The 26,538-nt window shown below is 34.0% G+C and overlaps 1 protein-coding gene across 1 annotated transcript in view; it reads left to right on the top strand.

Moving 5' to 3' along the window:
• Nucleotides 1-651: 651 nt before the first annotated feature.
• Nucleotides 652-26,538, top strand: part of LOC127831400 (inositol 1,4,5-trisphosphate receptor type 3-like) — a 103,014-nt gene continuing 77,127 nt past the window's right edge. The window contains exons 1-18 of the mRNA XM_052356386.1: nucleotides 652-752; nucleotides 2,402-2,475; nucleotides 2,951-3,075; nucleotides 4,814-4,900; nucleotides 5,674-5,751; nucleotides 7,080-7,160; nucleotides 7,630-7,727; nucleotides 8,143-8,233; nucleotides 9,024-9,111; nucleotides 9,644-9,751; nucleotides 11,648-11,793; nucleotides 14,104-14,182; nucleotides 15,376-15,470; nucleotides 18,636-18,761; nucleotides 19,768-19,818; nucleotides 25,253-25,336; nucleotides 26,107-26,292; nucleotides 26,389-26,511. Coding sequence (XP_052212346.1) covers nucleotides 652-752; nucleotides 2,402-2,475; nucleotides 2,951-3,075; nucleotides 4,814-4,900; nucleotides 5,674-5,751; nucleotides 7,080-7,160; nucleotides 7,630-7,727; nucleotides 8,143-8,233; nucleotides 9,024-9,111; nucleotides 9,644-9,751; nucleotides 11,648-11,793; nucleotides 14,104-14,182; nucleotides 15,376-15,470; nucleotides 18,636-18,761; nucleotides 19,768-19,818; nucleotides 25,253-25,336; nucleotides 26,107-26,292; nucleotides 26,389-26,511 — 1,821 coding nt within the window. The remainder of the gene's footprint in view (nucleotides 753-2,401; nucleotides 2,476-2,950; nucleotides 3,076-4,813; nucleotides 4,901-5,673; nucleotides 5,752-7,079; nucleotides 7,161-7,629; nucleotides 7,728-8,142; nucleotides 8,234-9,023; nucleotides 9,112-9,643; nucleotides 9,752-11,647; nucleotides 11,794-14,103; nucleotides 14,183-15,375; nucleotides 15,471-18,635; nucleotides 18,762-19,767; nucleotides 19,819-25,252; nucleotides 25,337-26,106; nucleotides 26,293-26,388; nucleotides 26,512-26,538) is intronic.

A 26,538-nucleotide genomic window follows, 5' to 3' on the forward strand; every position in this document is an offset into this window, starting at 1 on the left:
GGACACTATACATCAGTAACAATGGTGTAGTTAATGGTTAATGGTATGAAATGACAATCTAGATTTATTTGTGTTGTTTGACGGATGTCTTTAAAAACAATCCAGATTGAGTGGATGATGTGGTTGGATTTATTACTTTGATACACATTTCTAGACTAGTCAACTAACCACACGTAAGTTCACAATATAATATTAAATAATGTATTAAAGTATTATGAACATATTTAAAAAGTTAATATTATAATGAATAAATGAAACTCAAGACGTATGCAAGTGACAAATTGCCTATACATACAACACTTGTTTAAACATAAACAGTATACAATTCATATTTAAACATAAACATTATACAACACTTGTTTAAACATAAACATCATACAGCACATGTTTAAACATAAACATTATACAACACAAAAATAAAAATTGTACAACACATGCTTAAACATAAACATTATACAACACTTGTTTAAACTGTTTAAACATAAACATGATACAACACTTGTTTAAACATAAACATTATTAAAGCTGGGGTCACCAACATGGAACGTAACATGAAAAGCATTGCGCGTTTAAAATTTGTCCAAACTTCTTTTCGTATTGTTAATTTAATAAATGTTGTTTCCATGGTAAGGAAGGTGAACGCGCAACATGATGCTGGCCTCGTCCAACGCAGGCGAGTACCTGTGCGTCGGGGACTACATATGTCTGTACTCCGTGGAGACCGAGGGGTACACGTATAGTCTTCAGAGCAGGCGAGTATTTATAATTGCTCACATTATAATTTTAGCTCATGTATCTAGCAACAGTATATTCAAGCGAATTTCGACTAAAATGGTTAAGTGGAAATCAAATTAACCCTTGCGACCGGGAGGTCCCCGGTTCGATCCCAGTTCGCTGCGTGTTCTCGAGATCTTTCCAAAGACACATAATTCTGGTTCTTCCCGGGAAACGGACTTGAAAGACGCCATAGACAATAGAAACACTCGAGCTTTAATGAATATATCATTTTTTTATTAACTCTGTATTTATTTATCGGAAACTTTGTGGTGCGCATAAAGTCACCTGGTAAGGTAGTATACATTTCTCCCCCTTAAGTATGTTCATGCTTTCTTTAAATATGCAAGCCTTGTCAGCTCTTTTTATGTCTATTCGTGCTAGTCTTATTATCCATTAGACTCGTTTTAAATTGTTAAACCCATCGCACTTAAGGATTTATAACCAACCACACATTTAAAACGTCATTCATGTTAAACTCCCTCAGATTGTTTCATGTTTGGTATTTTGTTCCGTTCTAAAAGTTGTAAGGCTTTTAAACCATTTAAAAATAATTAAAACAACATTCCATGTAAACTCCCTTTTCCGATGTTAAGTAAATGATAATTGCTAATCATAAATGTTTGACCATTAGCTCTTTTTAAAGGACACAGTCCCATTAACCAATTAAAAACTCGCTCTGTAAATGATCTCACTCATGAAATGCTTAACTTATATGGAAAAAATGCAGAATTTAAAGTATACCAATACTTTTTGTGTTTATTTGCTAATGAAGTACAGATGTAACAAATTCACACCTCAGTTGGACAGTTAGTTAATAACTTTGCTATAGTTTATCATGTGTACAATTTTACTGTTCCAAGTTCACCGGAGCACACTCTCCATACTAATAGCAGTGTAATTTTTATAGTAAATAATTTGAAAAGCATCACCCATGAAGAACAACTAAATTGTAGCTAAATTATTGCAATAAGGATAAAACATAGGTAAAGCACACGTATTTAGACAGTGCATATGCATGTATACCATATTAAATTGTCACACATTATTTACGGTGATATGTATAAAATATTTTACTTACGGCACTTTTTATTTGCGTGTCATCATTATGATTCTTGTTTAATACCTGTCGGTAAATTGAGTTTGCCATGTTGGACAATTCCACTGTGAATGTACATTTCAATAAATTGTCTGCTGGTTTATTAATTATTGAAATCTAGTTTGACATTGCGGTCGTTTCGGTTTTCTAACCTCGAAACTATTCCTATTTCAAAACTTGAATGTTCATAAACTGGTTGAAGCACGTATACACAAGTAAGCAATATAATACAAACAAACACACTTCTTTGACTTTAAATGACATTTTGACAGTTTTAAAGAAATTATACATATTTTGCGGCTCATGCTTATTGGTAAAAAAGTCGTGTCGCCGAACTTGATTTAGTGCCCGCCAGTGTTGGCATGAGACACACTATATTACCTGTTATGTCGGGTTATTGGCACAAAGGTCATTGATATCCCTCGTTATAACCGCAATACAACACAAATATTTAATAAATTTATATATTTCAAAATGACATATGAGTCGTTTCGACCTGGTTGAAAGTAATATATTTCTATCGTACAGCTCCGTGCATAGCCAACTGTACCTGTACCGAGGCCAAGAGAAGGACAAACCAACCAAGATACCATGCGCACAAGGTCCGTTATGGCTCATCTTTAAGGCGCATTACTTTCTACAAGTGCATAATAGAGATAATTCTGAGAGAAATTATTTAAAATTAGAATACTGTCTGCAAATGCATACCATAGACAATACAGATTACTTTTATGGAACAATGTTAAAGCGTACACTTGTATTCTTCTGTGTATATTTGTCATTCAAAATGTCTAATAAAGCTCGCTACATGGTCATTTATATTGTCAGTGGGACACATATATTGCATTGTCTTAAATAAACAGTGCATTGTTATCCTGGGTGATATACGTGTGTATGAGTATTGTAATAAATACGTTAAAAGATATTCTTCTGAGCAACGTATTTGTTATACTAAAACCCACTTTTTAAAATAACAATTGTGATGTACCATCATTTTTATATTTTCATGGCTGCCAATAGTTACTTTGTTAATAATTTCAACGCACTTCGCTCATAACATACTTTCTTCACCGGTAGCATGCGTATTCCAAGTGAGCATTCAGAACCGCTACAAGCTTAACAAGAAGTACCGGAAGTACCTCGCACAGGCCAGTTCTTCCGGTAACCTGTTGGAGGACACGGGCGCTTTACCGCAACACAAGGTACCCTGATGCAGATATAGCTATAGTTGCATTAGAACACTGGCCATATTGTAAAGTTATTTATTTTGAACAAAGCCATATAATCACGTCTACTGGTTTTAAAATCATCATGAAAGGGACATACATATAATAATTTGATTCTATTTATGAACAACTTGCAAGGTCAATCGCAATCAATTAACGGATGTGACAAAATGATTTGATGGTATTATGCGACACGTTGGAATTCTATTATCACGTGACTTAAGCCACGTGTATGAGTTGGGACTACTTAACGAGCCAACTACAAAGGTGAACAAAATGAAGCTGGTTTTCAGTGGTTGCATGAATTGCTTCTTGTTCGTTGATACATCCGTTTGTTCGATCAAATGTGCGCAAAAATTGGCAATCTTTGTAATTGCCCTCCTCTCTTAACCACATCTTGTAAAACACGCGAAGCGTTCGGAATTACATGTAATTATTATTGTGAAGAGATCAATATGTATGATGTCGTAAAAGCCGTAGTAAATCAAAACAAAAAAGCTAACTTATTTTGTGTATTAGTCTTTCAAATGAAAAATGTATTATTAAACAATATTTTATAGCATATCGTATCGATACCATTGTTATTAATCAATTGTATCCACAATCGTTATGAACTGGTTGCAATTGACATATACTTTTTGGGTGTTTATTTTAGTTTATTGAGTGTACATCGTTCTCATCGAAAGGAATGTAATTTTGTTTGACAAACATATTACGACCCGTATACCATCTTGAAAACATGGAACGGAATTTATTTTATTTGAAGGAAACCTTATAAATTGCAGGTCAATTTTAGTTTTATTTTGAAAATACACCTCTTAATTGTGGATTGTTACAAATCACAATTTAAAAAGAAACGTGAAGATAAAATCAAATTTGTTCGACCACGAACCAATAATCATACTAAAATCTGTTAAAGTTAACTCAAACTGTCTTTTGGAAAAATGACCAACAAGGTCTCATAACTTATTTATGTGTAAAGGCATTTTCCATCATGGCTGATTAAATAGAAACATAAAACAGTCATAAAAGCGACAGTTGGTGCATTCCCAACAAATTAACGGTTTGCTGTAAAGTAGATGATACGCCAGGGGAACGTCGAGCCTGATGGGTAAATTGCACACTTTGTCTGCGAATTCGATAACCGTACATGTAATTTCGAACGTTGTTTTGAAATTAATGACTTTATCTTGACATCATCTTATTTTAATTAATAATTTGTTTAGTTTTTCGATCTAAATACATATGTTTAGATTCATTTTGTGTACATAAAAATAAATAAACAAATACATAAATTAATGATAATTAAATAAATAAATAAATATAAACAAATTAATTAATGGGATATTTGAGTCCGAGGTCCGTATTGATTTTTTTTATATTAATACATCTCTAGGCACAAACAACGCCAATTTATTTATCAATCGTCGTTTAAAAAAATAATAACTGATGATACGTTTTGTAATTTTGAAATGATATTGAGTGGGTAAGGTGTGTTTTAAACCCAACTTGATTAGCGGGGTTTCGAAAATCTAGCAGATTGCGGAGACAGCCTTTGCTCTCTTACGTTCATCTAGCGTCCTCGTGACATTTGATCTCTACTCACAGCTTTCCTGCATGCATTCATAAGCGTATTTTCGCTGAAACTATACACGTTCTCCTTGATATCTCGTATATTGACTCACTTTTATTCCCGCTACCTCTTGTTTTGTAGCTTGCAGCGGAGGCGGAGAATGCGGACAACTTACAGGAGCAGCGGCGACAGATGGGCAAGAGGGTCAGATATGGGGAGATCATTCAGGTTGGTGACCTTATTTGCAGGCATACGTACTTTATTATTGAATAAAATAGGTCGAAATAGATAATTATCAGTTGGTAGGAAGTTCCAATATTTAAATATCTTTAAGGTTTGTAACGTGTTAGATAAGTAAGACGGGAAGACCATTAAGTTCAGTAAACATACTTTAGGAATTATGAGAATTTGTTTTCTTTAAGAACGAAAGAGATCTTTATCTGTGAAACGCAGAGGGCACCTTTGTTAAATATCGAGAGGCGATTTATTTTATAATTTACTTAAATATCCATATACATTACTCATTGGTACATATCCATTATATAAACAAGCTCATGTGGTTTTGAAATTAGCTTTCGCACTAGACTAATATGAGCGTTTTAAGGCGTCTTTGCATCAACAAACAGGGACCATGGGGTCAACACATCTTTTGTGAATAGCAATAGTTCAGTTCAATGCATCATGTGTGGCATAAATACAGCATACATACATAATTAATGTATGTTTGAATAATTTGCTTAACAGCAGCAACTTCATACAAATAAAACAAACGTGTCATTTAATATGATATTAATCGGCATTTAACATGCAATATTAAAACCGTTCAATGAGTACATAGATTATTCGTTCTATGGGTAACATATATTTCGCATGATTAGTTTAAACATGTCTATTTAAAGCAATACACATTGTTTTACAAAGCATTACATCTAACATTTATACAATTATCATGTTTGAATAGGATTGGAACGAAATCGCATTAACATGATCACTGTTTTCAGTTACGCCATGTGTTCACGAACAAGTTCGTCCATATGTGGACCTCACAGACGTCTCAGATTGACAAGAACAATATGCTGGTATGTCATATTTTTCATATGGAACTGTAAATTAATCAGGTCATTTTCTAGATAAACAGCTAACACGAAAATTTCCAGGCTTACATTTGAAATCTAAAGTCAATTAAACAAGGACTGATCGGCGATGTAGAGAAAGCCACTTTATGTGGACTCTCAAACATATAATGAAATCGCAAATGCGTAGCTTCAGATATGCTTTTTAACTAAATTAGAACATCGGCGCTAAAGAATCGGGTTGTTAAATATTGAATATTATGGTAACTGATCTTTAATCCGCAGAAAGCTTTCCCTAGGCAAAACAGTACAAGTAACACGAGTGGGTGATCTGGCAATACACTCGGGGTTTGAACTGGCATCCCTTTTTATGATGTAACATGAGCGTCAGCTTAGATACTGTTAATGTGATTAACTACCAATGCCATTAGTGTGACAGTAAACGATTTTTTCAGCCCAACTCAGAATATAAAAAGAGGGTTTAGTGTAAAACACGTCTAACTGATACGTAGCTGTAGAGCATATAATACTGTTACATTCTCATCTCTCGAAACATATGTGTGAAAACAACTTTCAGAAGCCTATTCAATTAGTAATTATTGACATGAACACAACATGAAATGATGGCAGGGATATGTCAAAGTCACAGCGGGGCAACGTTTGTAAAAAAACGTTTGGGGAAACACTATTATCAATGTCTGGTTTGGACAATATTTCCGTTTTAAGTAGTGTAATTAGTAAAAATGTCATTCCAAATGTAATTATGTGATGTAAGCAAAGCTTTTTTTTTTTTAACCATCGTCTAGAATAGGTATTAATTCAGTCGATCGAAATTATATTTTCAATAGGTTGTATAATAACATAAGTGGTTGTCTGCAAATATAATGTGTAATCAAGGTTTACGTATAACGTGTATAATACCAACATAATATAGTATTTCGTCGTTTTTTGACATTCTGGGATATTTTATTCATTGAATCTGAATTAAAAAGGTCATTATGAACCTACATTGTATACATTGTATTACCGTATTAAATACATAAAGAGCTAAGTTAGGTAATAATGCCTTTTAGAATTAAACAAACATCACAAGTAACGCACAAAAAGACAAACGATAGTTTCTGATAGTTTTTTGAATGTATTTTATACACAATGTAACAAACATCCAAAAAACTCGTAATTTTTTTATAAATCTTGCAAAAATGGAAAGTAAGTCACCTGTTCCATTTTCAACCTTGTTCCATGTATGGATTATTAAACTGAAAAACGCGCCATCTAAATATGGACCCCGTAAAAACTTATATGAGTTGAACAGTGAACATGTATTTTTCCAGGTACTACTTCAAGAGTTTAATGCCAAGAATGCGCAGTTCCGAATTTTGCCTCAGTACAAGGTCAAATCGGAGGGCGAAGTGGTAGGATATAACTTATAACTTACAATTAATAGAACAAGAGAATATAAATGCGTTTCTTTGTAAACTTATAAGCCTCTTTTAGAATTGCAGATCATTCTAGTCGTGCCTTAGCAACATTGTTTTCTGACTTAATATCTAACTATGCTTATGAATAATGTGATAATGTATTTTTTTTTCAGTATTTAATCTGATAAATATGTATTGCACCCCTTTATACAGTCTATACAAATAAAAAAATGAGGACAGTTTTGTCTGCAGAAGCTTATTTTAAGACTTCTTTAAAAGAAAATACATGACATATACTTGGAAAACATTGTTACTTTCCACAGTTTGTCTGCATGATTGCAATGGCTACGTTAAATATTGTATTGCATGAACATATCGAAACATGATTCAAATCCATCGAAAGAAAAAACTGCATGACATACCGCTAGATTATTGTAATCTAGGTACATGTGCCTTGTTCCAGGTACAAATCTACGACCAAATCGTGTTTGAAAGCATCAAGTCTCCAGGACATTTCCTGCACGCAAGCTCGGCCTTCCAGATTGACCACTTCACAGTGGGGTGGGTTTATCCACTGCTTTTATGCCATGCACTTCAGCTGATATCAATACTAATAAATCATCGAGCAAAACAGAGTTAAACTTGAAAGTGTGTCATCTTCGTGAACCCTGCTATTTTAATATGTCATTTTAAAACGTCTAAGCGACCTAGAGTTTAACTGTTTAATACGAGCATGGAATGCTATGTATTGTACGTGTACGTGCTCATTAATTAGAAAATTGATAGTACCAAATACATCAAAATGACTTATTGACCTTTTGCAATTCTTATGCGCCATTGATTGAAGGACTCTACAAACTATAAATATAACTATAGGACATACCTTATCAAACTGTATTCTGTTTTACTACTTTTTCATTATTAAGAATTATTGTTTCTGCACATTATATCTATAAATGTTTATGCGACCTTACAGGTCAGAAATTAACCTTGGTGTGGAGAGGTCAGGTTTCACTCTTATCCGATTCCGAAAAATGGCGACACAGGACTCGGCTCTTTATGTCCGGGTAATGATTTTATTCCCCACTTTGGTTATGAACTCTCCTCTAAAAAGGACTTGTTTACATATTTTCGAATAAAAAAGCATTTGATTTTTATAATTACAAGAATATAATATTCTGCCATTATCATATTCGCAAAAAAGAAAAGAACAAATATAGCCCGGATTCGAACCCATGACATTTGATGGCAGAATCTAACGCCTGACTGTATCGTAGATGCATTAGCAATTAAGTTAGAAGTTTAAACACCGTGTTAATAATATACATATTTCCCAAGTTATTGAAATAAACATATAAACGATTAATTATTTTACTGACTTTGATTCATGATTATCCAAAATAATATTTTGAACAGTTTCTTTATCAGGGGTATTTCATTTGCTTGTTTGATTAAAATAAAGACATTATTTTTTGAATGTGTGGCATTTAGATGTCATTGACATTTTGCCAAACACTGGAACAGTAAATAAGTCCTTTAAATCCAAATAATATTAAAAAATCCATTTCTATCAAACATGCCTAAGATTACAAAACACTCCGCAAAGAATATGAATTAACCTTAAACTTTAAATTTAAATACAATTTGAAACCTTATCTTCTGACTAGTTCTATATCTTTGTTACAAAAATTGCACCGAAGGTCGACTGCTTCACTCCACTGACAGATTTCAGGGTTTTATTTTAAAATTGCAGTTGTAAGTCTCTTAAAAATCGTTATTGAAATAAATTAGTACATCAATTCAAATAATATTAAAATATCTCATCTCATTAAGATTTTACTAAGAATTTGTTTACAGGGAGGGAGTGTTATCCGACTGTTTCACAAGGAACTTGAGGCGTACATGGTGGCGGAGGGACTGTTTGATGACGAAGTAGCAGAAGACGGTACGTGATATTGAGGTCACGTGGTCATGTGGTATCACAACGCTGTAAATTCTCGCTACCGTCAATACAATTCTTCGCAAAATAAAGTCTCAATGCATGCATCAAGAATTATGGTTTAAGTGTGAACTCATATTCTTCTTCTGTAGCTGAAAACTACATCAAAGGGCTTCCATACTTTAATCTCTAATAACAATTCGCAGAAAAAAAAGTGTACGGAAAATAAAGTTCAAACATTTAACAACAATTCGCTTCAAAATACATGTTGTAAAAAGATAAGTGTTTCTCAATAATCAAATAATTATTATAATGAGTTGTCAATTAGATCGATGCACATGTTCAGGAATTAACAAATATTAACGATTAATGAAGACCGATTTTATATGCAAAGTCCACAAGTTAAAATTTGAAATAGACATGGCTCGTTTTCCAATTGACATAGTTACTATAACGACTTAAGCTTATGTCCGCATATATCCACTATGTAAACAAATCCAGTTTTATAGATTCTATAATAATTCTGGCATGATTTCAGTTCATTTCCGGATCCGTGTTATGGATCAGCATAAACCACGTACACTTTCCCCACCCACTTCCGGTAATACGTTCTGGACGATAGAGGCCGAAAATAATATTTTCAACGGTAACTGCTCAGTGTATTTATACATCAATTGATATCTTTAAAGGCTGTTTAATGTTTATTTTGATAATAATAGTGAAAATAACAATAAAAAATAAAATAAAATATTAACAATAATAACAACAACAACAACACTATTATATTATTATTATTATTATTATTAGTAGTAGTAGTAGTAGTAGTAGTATTATAAGTAGTATTATAAGTAGTAGTAGTAGGGGTAGTAGTAGTAGTAGTAGTAGTAGTAGTAGTAGTAGTAGTAGTAGTAGTAGTAGTAGTAGTAGTAGTAGTAGCAGTAGTAGTAGTAGTAGTAGTAGTAGTAGTAGTAATAGTAGAAGTAGTAGTAATAGTAGTAGTAGTATTAGTAGTATTAGTAGAAGTAGTAGTAGTAGTAGTAGTAGTAGTAGTGGTAGTAGTAGTAGTAGTAGTAGTAGTAGTAGTAGTAGTAGTAGTAGTAGTAGTAGTAGTAGTAGTAATAGAAGTAGTAATAGTAGCAGTAGTAGTAGTACAAGTAGTAATACTAGTAGTAGTAGTAGTAGTCATAGTAGTAGTAGTAGTAGTAGTAGTAGTAGTAGTAGTAGTAGTAGTAGTAGTAGTAGTAGTAGTAGTAGTAGTAGAAGTAGTAGTAGTAGTAGTAGAAGTAGTAGTAGTAGTAGTAGTAGTAGAAATAGTAGTAGTAGTAGTAGTAGTAGTAGTAGTAGTAGTAGTAGTAGTAGTAGTAGTAGTAGTAGTAGTAGTAGTGTAGTAGTAGTAGTAGTAGTAGTAGTAGTAGTAGTAGTAGTAGAAGTAGTAGTTATAGTAGTAGTAGTAGTAGTGTTAATTATTGTTATATACATGTATAACATATTTTTCGGTATTCGTCCAATTAAGGGTTAAATAGACTTTTTATTCTTAACGAATACAATTTCAACAGAAGTCAGACATTGTATATAAGTTTTAAAGTTTAAGGTACGTGCACAGTAGTTTACATAAAAGACATTTATTTATTAAAAGGCGAATTCTAAGAGGGCTACCTATTGACCCTGATATGTACATAGAGGGCACCCTAGCAACCCTGATAAGTACATAGAGGGCACCCTAGCAACCCTGATATGTACATATCTCTCGTATCAATCGTATCAATCAGTAATAATTTTGATATCATTCTTATTTAAAATTAAGAATAATAAACACATAAACATAATAATTCAAAGTTGATGTTTTCAAATTTATTGAAATTAAAACATGTATAGAAAAGTTGTTTTTTTACTCATATTTGATTATTTTAAATACAAATATATATAATTTACGTGTTTTAACAAAAATGACAGCAAATATGTGCTATAATGTTCGAATTAAAGACAAATAACTTGAGTTTTATCAGAAATATGTCAGAGTTTCTCCATATATGAAAGTGGCCGAATCGAGAGAATGAATTTAAATAGAGGAATGAAGGGTACTTAAATGTTTTAATACGTCTGCATCAATACCATATATCGGAGAAGTTTATTTTCAAAGGTATGAAAACATCATTATATTTGCGACCGCATCATTGAAATTCTTATATAAAACACGTACAACAGTATTCGTATAATACATTATTTTTAAACGGGAAAAGGACAATTACAACGAGCGATGCATGGTATAGGGGAGATAACCCAGGGTTATGGTTAGGTTAGGGTTAATGGTCGGGTTAGGGTTAAGGTATGTGTTAAGGCTAACCCGAACCCAAGCCCGACCCCTAACCCTAACCCTAACCCTTACCCTAACCCTCTAACCCCCCATGCGCAAAACAATACCATGCCTCGCTCGTTGTCGTTGTCCGCTTCCCTTTTTAAACACTGTCCGGAACATTTAAGTGTAAACTATTAAATATGTATACACCACTTAAACAACAACGTTAAATGTTTCCACATAAAGGCGATATTCTGCAATGGGAGCAGCAAGTGCGCCTACGTCACATGACCACCCGAAAGTACTTGTGCATCGATGGTTCACGTGAGATTCTTCTAATCGACGACTGCGAAGATCCACGCACAGTGTTCCGACTTCACTCCGTTATAAATGTAGGTCTATCAATGACCCTTTCGTGTATAAGTTCTTCATGAGTTTGTTTCGCTTATATTTGTGCAAAGTTTTGTCATAATCTTTCGGATGAGTAAATAGTCTGTATACCGGTCATGTATCGTGAATGATTAATGCGCTGCATTACTTTTTGCACGGTGGTCAATCAAATCAACCAGTGCCATTCCTTAAATCATGCTGGTGACACCTCCTAACTTTCAAGCTACGTATATTAATACTTAAACCATTACTATGGTGTATGCGGTATAACTATACAAATAGAATAGCGCTGGATCGAAATAAATATATGACTTTTGATATGCATTCACCATTCAATTAAACATTACGTGTTGCAGGAGCATTCAATCCTTTTCTAAATATCCCAATTTCGTGACTTCCCATGCATTTACTGGAGGGTCTTTCCATATCTATCCTGTATCGACCAACCCCTGTGTGATATAAGAGCTTCTACGATCAAATTGCGACAGGCCTGTTTTGATAACGTCCCAATGCCAGAAAAAATGTTTATACATTGTTAGATATTTGTCAGACGCATTGAATAACCTGCTATTAACGGGGCACAAGGGAAATCAATCAATTGTACCTCTAGATTTATTGTTTAGAAAGCCTGCGAATATCTTGTTTTGGAACCTTTTACATTAATTCATAATCTCCAAGTGATCTTTGCAAGACGAATTGATTCAGCGATGTTACACAGAGTGAAAACAAAACAAGACAGTGTAAGAAAGTTCAAACAATCCAACTTGGCAATACAATAACAACAAATATAGGATATTATCCACTTGGTTATTAGACGTTATTTCTCTCATGACAAAAGTGCATTTATTTGGATGATTACTAACTTATGACTTCAACGCAAAAACATTTCCCCTAAAAACTTAGAACCCTTGATGGATTGCAGAGCTTTAGCCTGCATTGCCAAACGTAATTATGCTTTTCTGCTTTAGCTTTTATCTTCCCAGATAATCACTTAATTAGGTACAAGGTTATAGATCACGCACGTGATCATTTATTTTGCAATCACATGGAGTATTGACAGCATCGCTTATAAATCGCCAGAATTGCATGACCGGAGGAATCATGACTGGATGAACCCGCAACAAATTACATCTTTGAGAAAATTTTCAGTACAATATATTCAAAGAAGACTTGCATGGAATCAAAACAGCAAATGCTTATTATCTACATTGTTTATGGTTAATTAGATGGTGGCTTTAGAAATATGACATGAATTCAGTTTTGCGATGTATAGAAGAGGTTATGTAACTGTATCCTATAATACCTCCGTTGATGAATCAACATGCTTTGATAGTTGTATCCTATTACACACCTCCATTGATGAATCAACATGCTTTGATAGTAGTATCATATCACACCTCCGTTGATGAATCAACATGCTTTGATAGTAGTATCCTATCACACCTCCGTTGATGAATCAATATGCTTTGATAGTAGTATCCTATCACACCTCCGTTGATGAATCAACATGCTTTGATAGTAGTATCCTATCATATCACACACGTCCATTGATGAATCAACATGCCTTGATATAAACTTTCCTAAATGTCAACATTAATTTAATAGAAAAACAATACATACTTATAATGACGTTTTTTATTTGAATTAAATCATTTAATGTTTTTCAGCAATTAACTTTTGTTAATTGTTGTTTATACCATGAGAAATATAGACGTGGTTAGCTCGGCACGAAAACATTAAGGCCCGTAGTTAATATTACCTTAATATCAATAAATTACTTTTTTGTATTTCATGCTTATAAAGTATTCAATAAATTCTTGAAGACCGAAATAATACAAACTATGTGAATTAGAAACATTTCTTTTATACCTTATGATAAAATATGACATTTCTAAAGTGAAATAACAGCAGTGAGAATAAACAAACTGTTTTTTTTCACCGGTGAAAATTACAAATTTTCGGAACTACTTTTTCTATTTTAGATTATCATATCAAGATTTACTATATGCTTTAAGCTTTGTTTTCCTAGAGCGAGTCACATGTTGTCTCCTGTATTGACGCCACGGGAGAAAGGGTAACTTTTCAGCGAAAGGGAAACAGCTGTTAATTATTTTCTTGAACAAGGGGCATACAAGAAACAGAAAATGTGTTCATGTCAGTGTAAGATCGTTTGTTATTTCACTCGTGATCATAGAAAAATAATATTTTCACGACTGGCGCAGCCACGAGTGAAAATATATTTTATATGATCACTCGTGAAATAACAAACGATCTTACACTGACATGAACAAATATCCTCTATATCTTTTCAGGAAAGGGATGAAATAAGGTTCGAGAGCTACTGCCGAATAGAACACGTATTGTCGGGATTTTGGCTTCATGCTCTGAAGGGTACGCTGTAATATATGTTGACACGTTTTGTACATTGTTTTAATGTGATACTGCAACATATTGGAATACAAACTCATTGTAGACATTTTTAATAAAGTGGCATCTTTATATTACTTGTACCAAATTATAAACACAAGGCAATTGTGTTGAGCAACTCTCTATGCTGTGAATTCCGTACAGAACGTTTGAAATAATGCATACAAACATAGGCGGGTGTATGAAATCTCGTATGACAGTCTTAGTTGCATGTGGTCAGGGTGTATGTTAATGTCGTTGCCGCAACTGTGTTTCTAATTCAGGCTTCTAACTTCTCATTATCGTCTTGTCTTTGTTTAATTATTATGTCAAGATACAAGTAACTACACGCTGTCAAAGAAGAAGGCATGTTATGTAGTGGCATTTACTCCAAGAGTTTGCATCTAGATAAAACTTGAGACACTGAGAATGAATATATCACCTTCTGACACTGATCAATTTTGTTTTCTTCTACGCCAATATAATAGGTTAATGACCCCAAAAACGGACATGTTCAGGACTTTGTCAACACATAGTATTGATATAACTGTCTTAGTGGTATAATTCACTATAGGCTTAAAATACATTAAGTCTTTAATGAGGATTGAGAGTTGATCTCATATAGCGAGTCTCTTTTTCCACGCTGGGAGCAAAAGGGATACGGGACGATTTAATACGAGTTTTGGTTTGGCCGGAATAATCAGACTTCCATGGTGGGGTTGATCACGTAAATTAGTTACTGGCTGGAATGATCTGGCTTCTTTGGTGGGGTTGACTACATAAATGTGTTACTGGCTGAAATGATGTGGCTTCCTTGGTGCGGTTGACGACGTAAATGTATTACTGCCTGGAATGATCTGGCTTTTTTGATGGGGTTGAACTCGTAAATGTGATACTGGCCGGAATGATCTGGCTTCCTTGGTGAGATTGACCTCGTAAATGTGTCACTCATAATGGGGTGACTTAAGATCCTAGTGATGGTGTAGACCTGCTATCGATTTGAGTAAGTAATACTTACACTATACATTTTTTTGTAAACAGCACGTTACCATGAGCTTCAAAAGTACAGGTATAACTAAAATATGACTCAAACAACAAGCGCACACACACGATTAAAACTGAGATTTTTAAGTCAATGGTCGCAAAACATAGGGATATTAAAATGCTGTATGTTTTAGACGAGGACTACATACGCCGGAAATTCCGGGATATAGAGAACGTCAATGACCAAACTCTGAAAGGTTTGCGATGGGACAGCGCCATGGTCCGCCAGGTAGGTCACATGTGCGTCAAATATCAACAGCGTACTTATCACCATGGCAACAACATGTTAAAGATCACAACGCAATAATCGTCATTTAAATGTTTTGTATAGCACCCACTCAATGTAATCAAATAAAGTTATTTCAAGGTAATGTAGTTTACGCGCACAACGGTGACCATTGGATCGTGATTATTATATATTTATTTCTCTTATGACCAGCTAATAAGAGAACGATGTAAGTAAATACTGACTTGTACAAGTAAATGCACGAATATTTGAAGACGAATGTAGCCACGGAGAGTAGGATGTGTGGGAAGAACACACACAGACGCGAAATATGAGGTAGCACATATTTTATGCAGTTTAAAAATCGTAAGCAAAATACACGTTTACATATAAGATTTACTAGTTTTACATATGAGTCGTGTTCTGAGAAAACTGGGCATAATGCATGTGCGTAAAGTGTCGTCCCAGATTAGCCTGTGCAGTCCGCATAGGCTTATCAGGGACGAAACTTTCCGCCTAAATTGGATTTTTGCTAAGAAGAGAATTTATTAAAACGAAAAATGTCATAAAAGCGGAAAGTGTCGTCCCTGATTAGCCTGTGCGGACTGCACAGGCTAATCTGGGATGACACTTTACGCACATGCATTATGCCGAGTTTTCTCAGAACGCGACTCATATATGTAAATCCTTCTCGTCTGAAATAGTTATATTTGGCGCGCTATGAACTCACTTATTAATATTAATGATTAGGCATCTGACTTATCGTATAATGAGCAACGTCTGGTTGCATCTTTCATTGAGTTTTATGCCCTTGTTGTTTGTCTATTTACCAACAGGATCCTGACATGAAGGTCAGTCGCTAAGCAACGAATGCGTTACATAGATGACGTTATTTCATTTGCTCGTATTTCATATTTCTTTAAGGGATTTTGCATTTGAATAACAGTGGCGGGAAGATATGTGATGAATGTGTAATTGAAATAATTTAGTAAATATTATTAGCATGCAGAATTTCGCCGTTTATTTCTTTATTTGTCCTGGCTTTTTCCAAAGGCTCAATGCGATCTTTTTATTGTTAAAGTTGAAATGATTTATTGTGATTTTGCTGTGCACAAAATACGCAGCGTTTATCATGTTTATACATTCATATATTCGCTGGTCTAATTGTCTTGTTTTTTGTTAAATAATCTATTTTACTTCATTTATAAGCATGCGTCATTGCTTCCTTTGTGCGATGTCTTCAATGATGTTCAGAACGAATATTTAAAATTTATTTATGTACCTGTTATTCTGACAAACTTTATAAACTCAGGTATTTACATTATGTGGGATGTTAAAGATGCCAATCTGCTATTTTAGTGCATAATATATTGATTACATTAATATTAATATTATAGAAATATTTTGGAATGAAAAAGCAACAATGTAAAGGCGTTGGTTAACGGTACAGAGGCGTTGCTTTTAACCAAGATAAGCAACAAAGATAATATGACCTTTCAAATTAAATTGTGTATACTGAATGGCTAATATGTATGATAAAATATTGAAGGGGATGAAGTAAACCCTGTGTTTCTTTGCGTTGATTTAAAGCTTCATCTAGCGGTGCTGCTGCCTAGTAACAAGATGGCATATCATGAAACCTTAACGAAATAATGTCATTTTAAGTAAATGTTTTTTTGCATACACTTGTGTCAGGGCAGGTTTGGAAGCTCGTGGCTATACTATATGTATTCCGGGTATAATGATATTACTACTGTCTTGGCAAGCCGTGCTCTGTGAAAAAGGGGTTTAATGTATTTGCGTAAAGTATCGTCCCAGAATAGCCTGTGCAGTCCGCACAGGCTAATCAGGGACGACACTTCCCGCCTTAATTGGATTTTTGATAAGAAAAGACTTTATTTAAACAAAAAATGTCATTAAAGCGGAAAGTGTTGTCCCTGATTAGCCTGTGCGGACTGTACAGGCTAATCTGGGACGACACTTTACGCACATGCATTAAGCCCAGTTTTCTCAGAACAAGGCTCATATATAACCATTGTTAATAAATTCCCTATTCTAATGCTTAGCAAGCGGTCCCTCTACCTCAGATAAAGCTATGCTGTTTTACATCATTTTTATTTACATCTTGTTTAACCGAAAACATGTTTTATAATAACCTTATTGGGAAAAAACTCACAGACATTATTGAAGGCTTCCGCTGGCGGTTCTGTTAAGTTACATGTCATATAACTTGTAAATGAAAAAGGTTTAATAAAAAGCGTATTTTTAAATGTTTGAAAAAAGCACAATACTGCTATATTGTCTGTCTTAGACTTCTTCCAGTGGTTCTTCTGTCTGGTATCAACTATATAAATAATGAACTTCTAGAAAAAAAAGCAATTAGGAGAACAATCGTTATCTTCTGCAAGTCTTTCATTTAAGGCAAGGGTCCTTCTGTCTATACAATACAGTACAAAACAACTTACCTCTTACTAATATGTATTTAAACTGAATGTTTCATTTATCGTGTATCCAAAACAATCTTGTAATCATCTGCAAGTCATTTATTTCAGGCAAGATTCCAACTGCCTATACAATACAGTACAAAACAAGTTACCTATTACTTAAATGTATTTGAACTAAATGGTTCATATGTCGTATATCCTCAACCCTTAGGATATGACCTTAACCCAATGCCTAGCGTCTAGAGAAAAGGCCTTGGCAAACAGCGTAGACCAAGATGAGACGCCGCATGATGCGGCGTCTCATCAGGGTCTGCGCTGTTTGCTTAAAGGAATTTCTGTAAGAAATATTCTATATATAGAAATAAATATACAAGACATCCCTAATTTTGGAAATAAATTGATCCAATTTGGAAGGATGGGAGAGTCCACTAGGCATAAATAGGTTAAAACTGTATTTAAGTATTTTTCTGGGAAAACTGTGTGAATTGCATTTGCGTCAAGTGTCGTCCCAGATAAGCTTGTGCAGTCCGCACTGGCCAATCAGGGACGAAACTCTCCGCCTGAGCTGGATTTTGCTAAGAAGATACCTCCTTTAAACCTAATATACACGAAATGTACAAAAAAGCAGAAAGTGTCGGATTACACAGGTTAATCTGGGACGGCACTTAACACACTTGTGCAAAACTCCGTTCTCCTCTATCAATTGTTTTTGTTTTGGCTGAAGGTGTCCGCTAGCGGAGAGAGCCAGTATGACGACGCGTTCACGATCCAGATGGTGGAAGACGAACACGTGGACGAGTTCAACTACGTCGCCGGAATGGTGCCGTTCCTACGAAATCTGATCAAAGACGTGCGTATACCTTAACCCTTTGCATGCTGGGAAATTTGAAGTCTGCTAAAATGTCGTCTGCCGAATTTCTTAGATAAGCATTTTCTTCGATTTTTTTTCAAAGAATACTATAAGAATAGCAAACAGTTTGGATTCTGATGAGACGCCACGTTTTGTGGCGTCTCCTTTGGATCCAAACTGTTTGAAAAGGCCTTCAAAATTCGGTTCCAGCGCTGAAAGAGTTAAACCTATTTATTTATGCTCGATTGCAATCCTAAGGCTCATTGAAACGCGCTCGAGTCAGTTTCCTGGGTAGAACCCGGACTTCCAAAAAGTGGGTATCGAACACGTATAAGTCAGTACGTGTGAAGATCTTTTAATAAGTACAAACAAAGGCTAGTATGTTAATGTTTTTTAAGCAAGATCTGACATTAAATGTCTATTTATGCCATTTAAACACGTTACGTTCATCGTTTCGCTAATCTGACCAGGTTTTGGTTAACCCATTTATGCCTAGCGGACACTCCCATCCTTCTAAAGCGGATCAATTTATTTCCAAAATAAAGGATGTCTAGTATATTTATTTCTATAGTTAGAATATTTCTTACAGAAATCCCTTTAAGCAAACAGCGCAGATCCAGATGAGACGCCGCAGCGTCTCATCTGGGTCTACGCTGCTTGCCAAGGCCTTTTTTTTTCTAGACGCTAGGCATAAATGGGTTAACTCTCCTACTTCCATGCATGGGTTGGTCTGAAAGTATGTTCTTTATTAACACATAATATGCATATTATGTGTTCATTTTGACAATATACCAACACCATGCTTTATATTTGCTCTTAACGATATGTAATATATTAAAAGACTACTTACCATAAACATATAATTCTCCGGTGTTTTGTGTCTACATTGATTCTCATTTAAAACATATGTTTAGTGTTTTAAAAAGTTGATTACAAATAATACATAAATATTTAATATTTTTAATATATTGCAAACATTTAAATACTATATATTGTATATTTTCAGAGACAACAAGGCGTGATATTAAATTCTAAGAAAACGCACCAGCTTTTGACGGTAAGGATATTTACAAAACAATTATGTTACGTTTTAATGTTTTTTGTTGTGTTTCAGTATAGCATATTAAGTTAGCTTCTATAGATTCGCAATTTATTTTGTTTAAATTAAGCAATGCAAACAAAATGAATATGTACAAACTGTACCAATAACTTCCGCGCAAAATCGTTTTTAACCCATTTATGCCCAGCGTCTAGAAAAAAAGGCCTTGGCAAACAGCGTAGATCTGGGTCTGCGCTGTTTGCTTAAAGGAATTTCTGTAAGAAATTTTCTAAATATAGAAATAAATATACTAGACATCCCTAATTTTGGAAATAAATTGATCCAATTTAGAAGGATGGGAGAGTCCACTTGGCATAAATGGGTTAATCTATTGAATCGTGCAAGTGCGAAGTTTTAATGCATTCTGTCGGTTGGAACAAAATGATGTACCTAAACCAATAAACAATTTAAAGTAAAGTGAACAAGCCGTGTTTGTGAAAAACTATGTCCCACACCCCCAATATATTTTACCTGTCATTGAAGGAGAACATTGACATTGACATTTCACCACTCACAATGTTCAGCTCCATGAGATACACATGCATTCCAAATATCAAGTTGCTATCTTAAATATTGCAAAAGTTATGGCTAATGTTAAAGTTTGTCGCAAACAAACCAACAAATAGACAGGGCAAACACAAAATGTCCCCCGGTATAGCCTGGGGAACATAAAAAGCTGAATCATCACATATCGTATCTAAATGATTTCAAATTGCTGGTCACATCAGCTGGAAAAAAAAACTTGATCGGTTCCCTGTAAAATAAAATATTTCCAAATCAGGGCCCGAAACCCTTAAGTAAATGCTGAATAATAAGACAGATAAATTGTTGGTCTGATTATTTTGAAAACTGCTAAAAAAATGGTTGAATAAGTTATGTGCGGAGTATCGTATTTAATATGTGTTTTGTTAACGTACATGTAAAGACTTGGTCTTTCATTTAAATATATATCTGATGCCATCATGAGTTGTTGAAAGTTGTTGTATGATTTTAAACTGGCGTCACTCTTTGATTCTTTCGTATGTATCATAATAGAAGAAACGACCAACTCTTCTTTGAAACCTTATTAATGGAAATAAGAGGCAAAACCATCTCATATTCAAGTTACAAATCAAACAAGAGCTGTCACCATAGGATGACATATGCCCCCTATAAACGCTTTTATAGAAGTTATAGCATTTTTCGAAACCTAAACGCAGATTTCGAAACCTAAACGCGGACCCTAAGTTCAAGGTCAAGGTCGCAGGGGTCAAAATCTTTATGCGTATGGAAAGGCCTTGTCCATATTAGCATGCATAGCAAATATGAAGGTTATATCTCATGGGACAAATAAGTTATGAGCATTTTTTGAAACCTAAACGCAGAATTTGAAACCTAAACGCAGACCCTAAGTTCAAGGTCAAGGTCACAGGGGTCGAAATTTGTGTGCGTTTGGAAAGGCCTTGTCCATATACACATGCATACCAAATATGAAGGCTTTATCTTAAGGGACATAGAGGTGATGAGCATTTTTCGAAACCTAAACGCAGATTTCGAAACCTAAACGCGGACCCTAACTTCAAGGTAAAGGTCACAGTGGTAAATAATGTTATGCGTATGGAAAGGCCTTGTCCATTTACATATGCATACCAAATATGAAGGTTATATCACAAGGGAGATCGAAATTATGAGCATTTTTCGAAACCTAAACGCAGATTTCGAAACCTAAACGCGGACCCTAAGTTCAAGGTCAAGGTCACAGGGGTAAAAAATGTTGTGCGTATGGATAGGCCTTGTCCATATACACCTGCATACCAAATATGAAGGTTATATCTCAAGGGACATAGAAGTTATGAGCATTTTTCGAAACCTAAACTCAAAGTGTGAAGGAAAGACCGCAGACGGTCAGACGGACGAACAGACAGACGGACAGTCCGATCACTATACGCCCCCTTTTTTCGAAAGGGGGCATAAAAATAAATAAAGAAAGAAAGAGAATGTGATCTATTGAATTCAATTGAACAAATTGAAAAAAATGTAACACTCGAAAATATGGCAGAACTTAATCTATTACACCAGGAACTCCAAAATATTCGTAATGTAAAAATGAAAGACTCTTCTATTATAGCAAGGGCAATATGGATTAAAGAAAGTAAAAATCCCACTTAATATTTCTGCAACATTGAAACACAGTATGCGTATAATAAAACAATTCCTTTTATTGAAAATAGTGCAGGTCAAAAAATATTTGATAACAATGATATCTTAAAAGAAGCTGCACAGTTTTACAAAGTTTTGTATAAAAAAATAATACTCATGTCAATTATAATATACATGAAAATTTAAAGAATATTCACACTGTTAAACTGAGGAATGAGCAATCTAAATCTTGAGAAGGCCTTTTAACATTAGAAGAAATCTCAAAAACCTTAAAAAAAATATGAAAAGTGATAAAAGCCCGGGATCAGATGGGTTTTAATATTGCATAATTCTTTTTAAAAATTTTAGAAGGATTTAGGTCATTTTGTTGCAAGGAGCCTTAATTATGCTTTTATATGTGGATCTATGTCAGTAACCCAAAAACAAGGAATTATTACATATATACCCAAGGAAGATTAACCCAGACACTTCCTAAAAATTTAAGACCTTTAACACGTATTAATGTTATATATAAAATAGCATATGGCACAATTGCCAACAAATTGTAAACTGTTCTTGATACTCTTATATCTGACGATCAAACGGGATTCATAAAAGACCCGGAATATTGGGGAAAACACTAGATTATTATATGACATAATGAAATATACAGAAGATAACAACATCCCTGGGCTCTTGATGACCATTGATTTTGAAAAGGCGTTCGATACTCTAGAGTTTGATTTTATTGAAAAATCCCTTGACTATTTCAATTTTAGAGAAACATTAAAAACATAGATTTCCCTCTTCCTCAACAACACCAAAACATCAATTCAAATTAATGGCTTCTTTTCAGACTTCATTACAATAGAAAGAGGTTGCAGACAATGGGAACCCATCAGCTCATACATTTTTATTCTATGCGCTGAAATCTTAGCAATTAAAATACGGCATTCTAATACTATCAAAGGAATTGAAATTAATAGCACTGAATATAAAATCTCTCAGATTGCTGATGATACATCACTATTTTAGATGGCAAAGAAACTTCACTCAATGCTATTCTTGATCTTTTAAATGACTTTGCATTGTATTCTGCATTGAAAATAAATTACGACAAGATAAATTTCATATGGATTGGCTCCAAAAAGTACAGTACACAATCCATAAAAACAAAATACAAACTAGTTTGGGGTACAACTCAAGTTAAAGTTCTATGTATTCTATTTGATGTTGATTAAATAGAATGCTAGATATCAACTTTGTAAATAAAATAACTAAATTACACAATACTCATTTTTGGAATAGAAGAAATTTAACTCCCCTAGGGAAAATAACTGTCATTAAAACATTATAACTTTCCCTATTTACACACTTATTTATCTCCTTGCATAGCCCAGGAGAGACAATATCGAAACAAATTAACACCATGTTCCATAATTTCGTCTGGAATGGCCCTGCGTAAATCAAGCATAGTATTGCTATTCAATCTTTTGAGGAGGTTAAGAAAAATTGTCTTATGCACTGGAAAATGTTTTCAACGTGTTTATTCAATATTTTATGTTAACAAAATGATGAATGTAGGAAAAGATTATGCTGAGAAAATTTGTAAAGTATTAAAGAATAGTTTTTGGAAAGATGTTCTTACATGCCACATTATGTATATCAGTAAGAAAGTTGTTTGCAAATGTTAAGATATACTTAACATGCCGTTATTTTATAATCACAATTTTAAAATAGGTCTTAGTAGTATATATAATTAATGCATGTATGACAATGGAATTCGATTTGTTAGGGATATTGTAAACACCTCTGGAAAATTTTTACAACAATCTATTTTAGAGAATTATATTGGCACAAGGATCAACTTCTTATTTTATGAAGGATTGATTAGAACTTTTAAGAATTTTCCCAGTCTTTCTGTCTTCTAAGTTATTAAAAAGCCAAACACAGAATGTGCATTTATTACAACGTGTATTATCAATTCTGATATACCGACTTGCCAAACAAAGTGGAATACTTTTTTCAACAACATTGAATGGAAAAAGTACATAGTCTCGTTTTTTAATATTAAAAAAAAATACTTACACTCAATGGTTTCAAACAAGAATAGTACATAGAATCCTAGGAATCAAATCTCTATTGTATAAAATGAACATTTTGAAGGATAACCTGTGCACTTTTTGTTAAGGAAACGAGGAAACTATAAAACATCTGTTTTGGGATTTCTGTTTTACACAGAGAATTGTGAATTCTGTTGTTGAATTTTTATGTGCACATAATGTGCAAAAACACTCAGACAAAAGAATATTCATATGCTACTAGTATAATTGAAGAAATGTATAAACCTATGTCAGAGAAAGGGGATAGTTTCATTCAAACAAGGGCTAACAATGAGCCTGACTATGTCTTTTAAAATCCAAAACAATGTTAAGTGTCATTAAACAGAACTACTATGTTGGGCAATTGTTAGTTTGTTTGCTGAACCAATATTATAATATGAATATTATTTATCCTTTAAAAATTCCACAATCAACCATTTGAAAGATCTCAAGTACCAGTAAAAATTGTCACTAATCCGAAGCTTTTTATACTTAAACAATGACAATAGTTTGTGCATCTGCTTTACATAACACTACATTTGCTCTTCATTTTTTTATGATCAACTTTATTTGTTTTTTTAAGATTTTAAACATTTGTAATTGGTATAGTGTTTATGTATGTATAAGGATATTATATTCTAACAATTGATTACAACACTGTTTACTGTTTACTCATACTAACACAAAAATGTATGTACGGCATGGAGCAGGATAACTTCGACCTGCACATACCTATGGACGAGGTAAATAAAGTATCAATATCGAAAAATAATAATAGAAGAAACGCCATCAGTTTCGACATTTCCCTGTCCAATAGTTGATAGATTTCCCTGTCCAATAGTTGATTGATTTCCCTGCCCAATAATTTATTGAGAAACAGGTCGGATTACTGCTGTGATATTTACATGATGGACAACACCTCAAATCTTCTGAGTTAAATTTACTACTTTACAATAGTTAAAACAATCACTTAGTCTTATCATTAAGTATTTGATACATATTCTTGAATAAATAGCCCCATGTTGACGATAACCTTTCCCCAAATAGTCAAACAGGAGATTTACTTTACTCAACAGGTTTTGTGGTAAAACGTCAACAAAAGCTCCATACTTCAAATGTCAAAAATTACATTTTACAAGTTTCGAGTTTGTGACGGTTGTGTCTCGTTGAAGGCGATGGAGGAACTAAGAAAGTACATGCTGATGAAGTCCGGACTGCCCAGCAAGAACCGCCAGAAGCTCATGCGGAATCTGAAGGTATAATTGAGATGGTTTTGTTTAAATTAGTTCACTTAAAGGGGCCTTTTCACGTTTTGGTAAATTGACAAAATTAAAAAAAAAGTTGTTTCAGATTCGCAAATTTTCGTTCTAGTTATGATATGTGTGAGGAAACAGTAATACTGAACATTAACCATGCTCTAAAATAGCCATATTATGCATCTTTTGACGATTTAAAAACCTGAAAATTATAAAGCGTTGCAACGCGAAACGATTGAATAATTTGGAGAGTTCTTTTGTTGTCGTTATATTTTGTGAAACTACAAAGGTTGCTTATATATATTATAAGTATAAAATACATCGGACTTAGTATGAGCACAGATGACCGAGAAAGTATGTTTTCTTCATTATAAATAACCTTTATTTTGGGAATGTGTATATTATATACATATTTCATGTGCTACACCCACGCCATTGTTTCATTTTGATGAGCGATGTCTTTTGTTCCAGTTAGACTTTCAATTATATACATCAAATGTATAACAGAATATAAATATTTGAACCTGTTGGTTCTATTTATTCAGTAAAATATTATACAGGGATGTTTAGTTTAATAATGTGCTTTACTATGATGGTGTATGTTTTGTTGGATTTTTACCAATGTTTACCAGGTAATCGTGTGTTTTCAAGCATGTTTGAATCGAATCTTTTTTCTTAATTTAGCATGTTCTGAATGACGTTTATGTCATGTCTGCTTGTTTTTTACGTTTAGTCCCATTTAACTGTACATTTAACCCCCGTTTTTACAGGTGATCGACCTTCTGGTGCGCATCCTGCAGTTCCCGCTAGAGGGCGTCCCGGACGAACAGAACATCATCCTCGTATTCAAGGAGGCGTACGAGATCCTGTACACGTACATGATCGGCAAGAGCCGGAAGAACGCGCTCTACTTCGCCAAGTACATCGAATTCTTCCAGACACAGTTCACGCAAAAAGTCAGTTGAAGAATAATATTTATTACTATGTCTACTATGACGTCTTTTCATTACATGTATTACATTGTTCAAATTGCTCACCCGTGTGTGTTCTAGGGAGGTATCGGTCTGAACGTGGCTCAGATGATAGTGGAGCTGATACGAGACAAGAGGAAGATTGTGGACAGAATCTCGCACTCGCAGATCGACGAGTTTGTACGCCTACTACAATGCAGTCAGGTAGGTATCTCGCTGTCGCAGATCGAC

The sequence above is a fragment of the Dreissena polymorpha genome, chromosome 5, assembly GCF_020536995.1.
Source record: "Dreissena polymorpha isolate Duluth1 chromosome 5, UMN_Dpol_1.0, whole genome shotgun sequence".
NCBI classification, from domain to species: Eukaryota; Metazoa; Mollusca; class Bivalvia; order Myida; family Dreissenidae; genus Dreissena; species Dreissena polymorpha.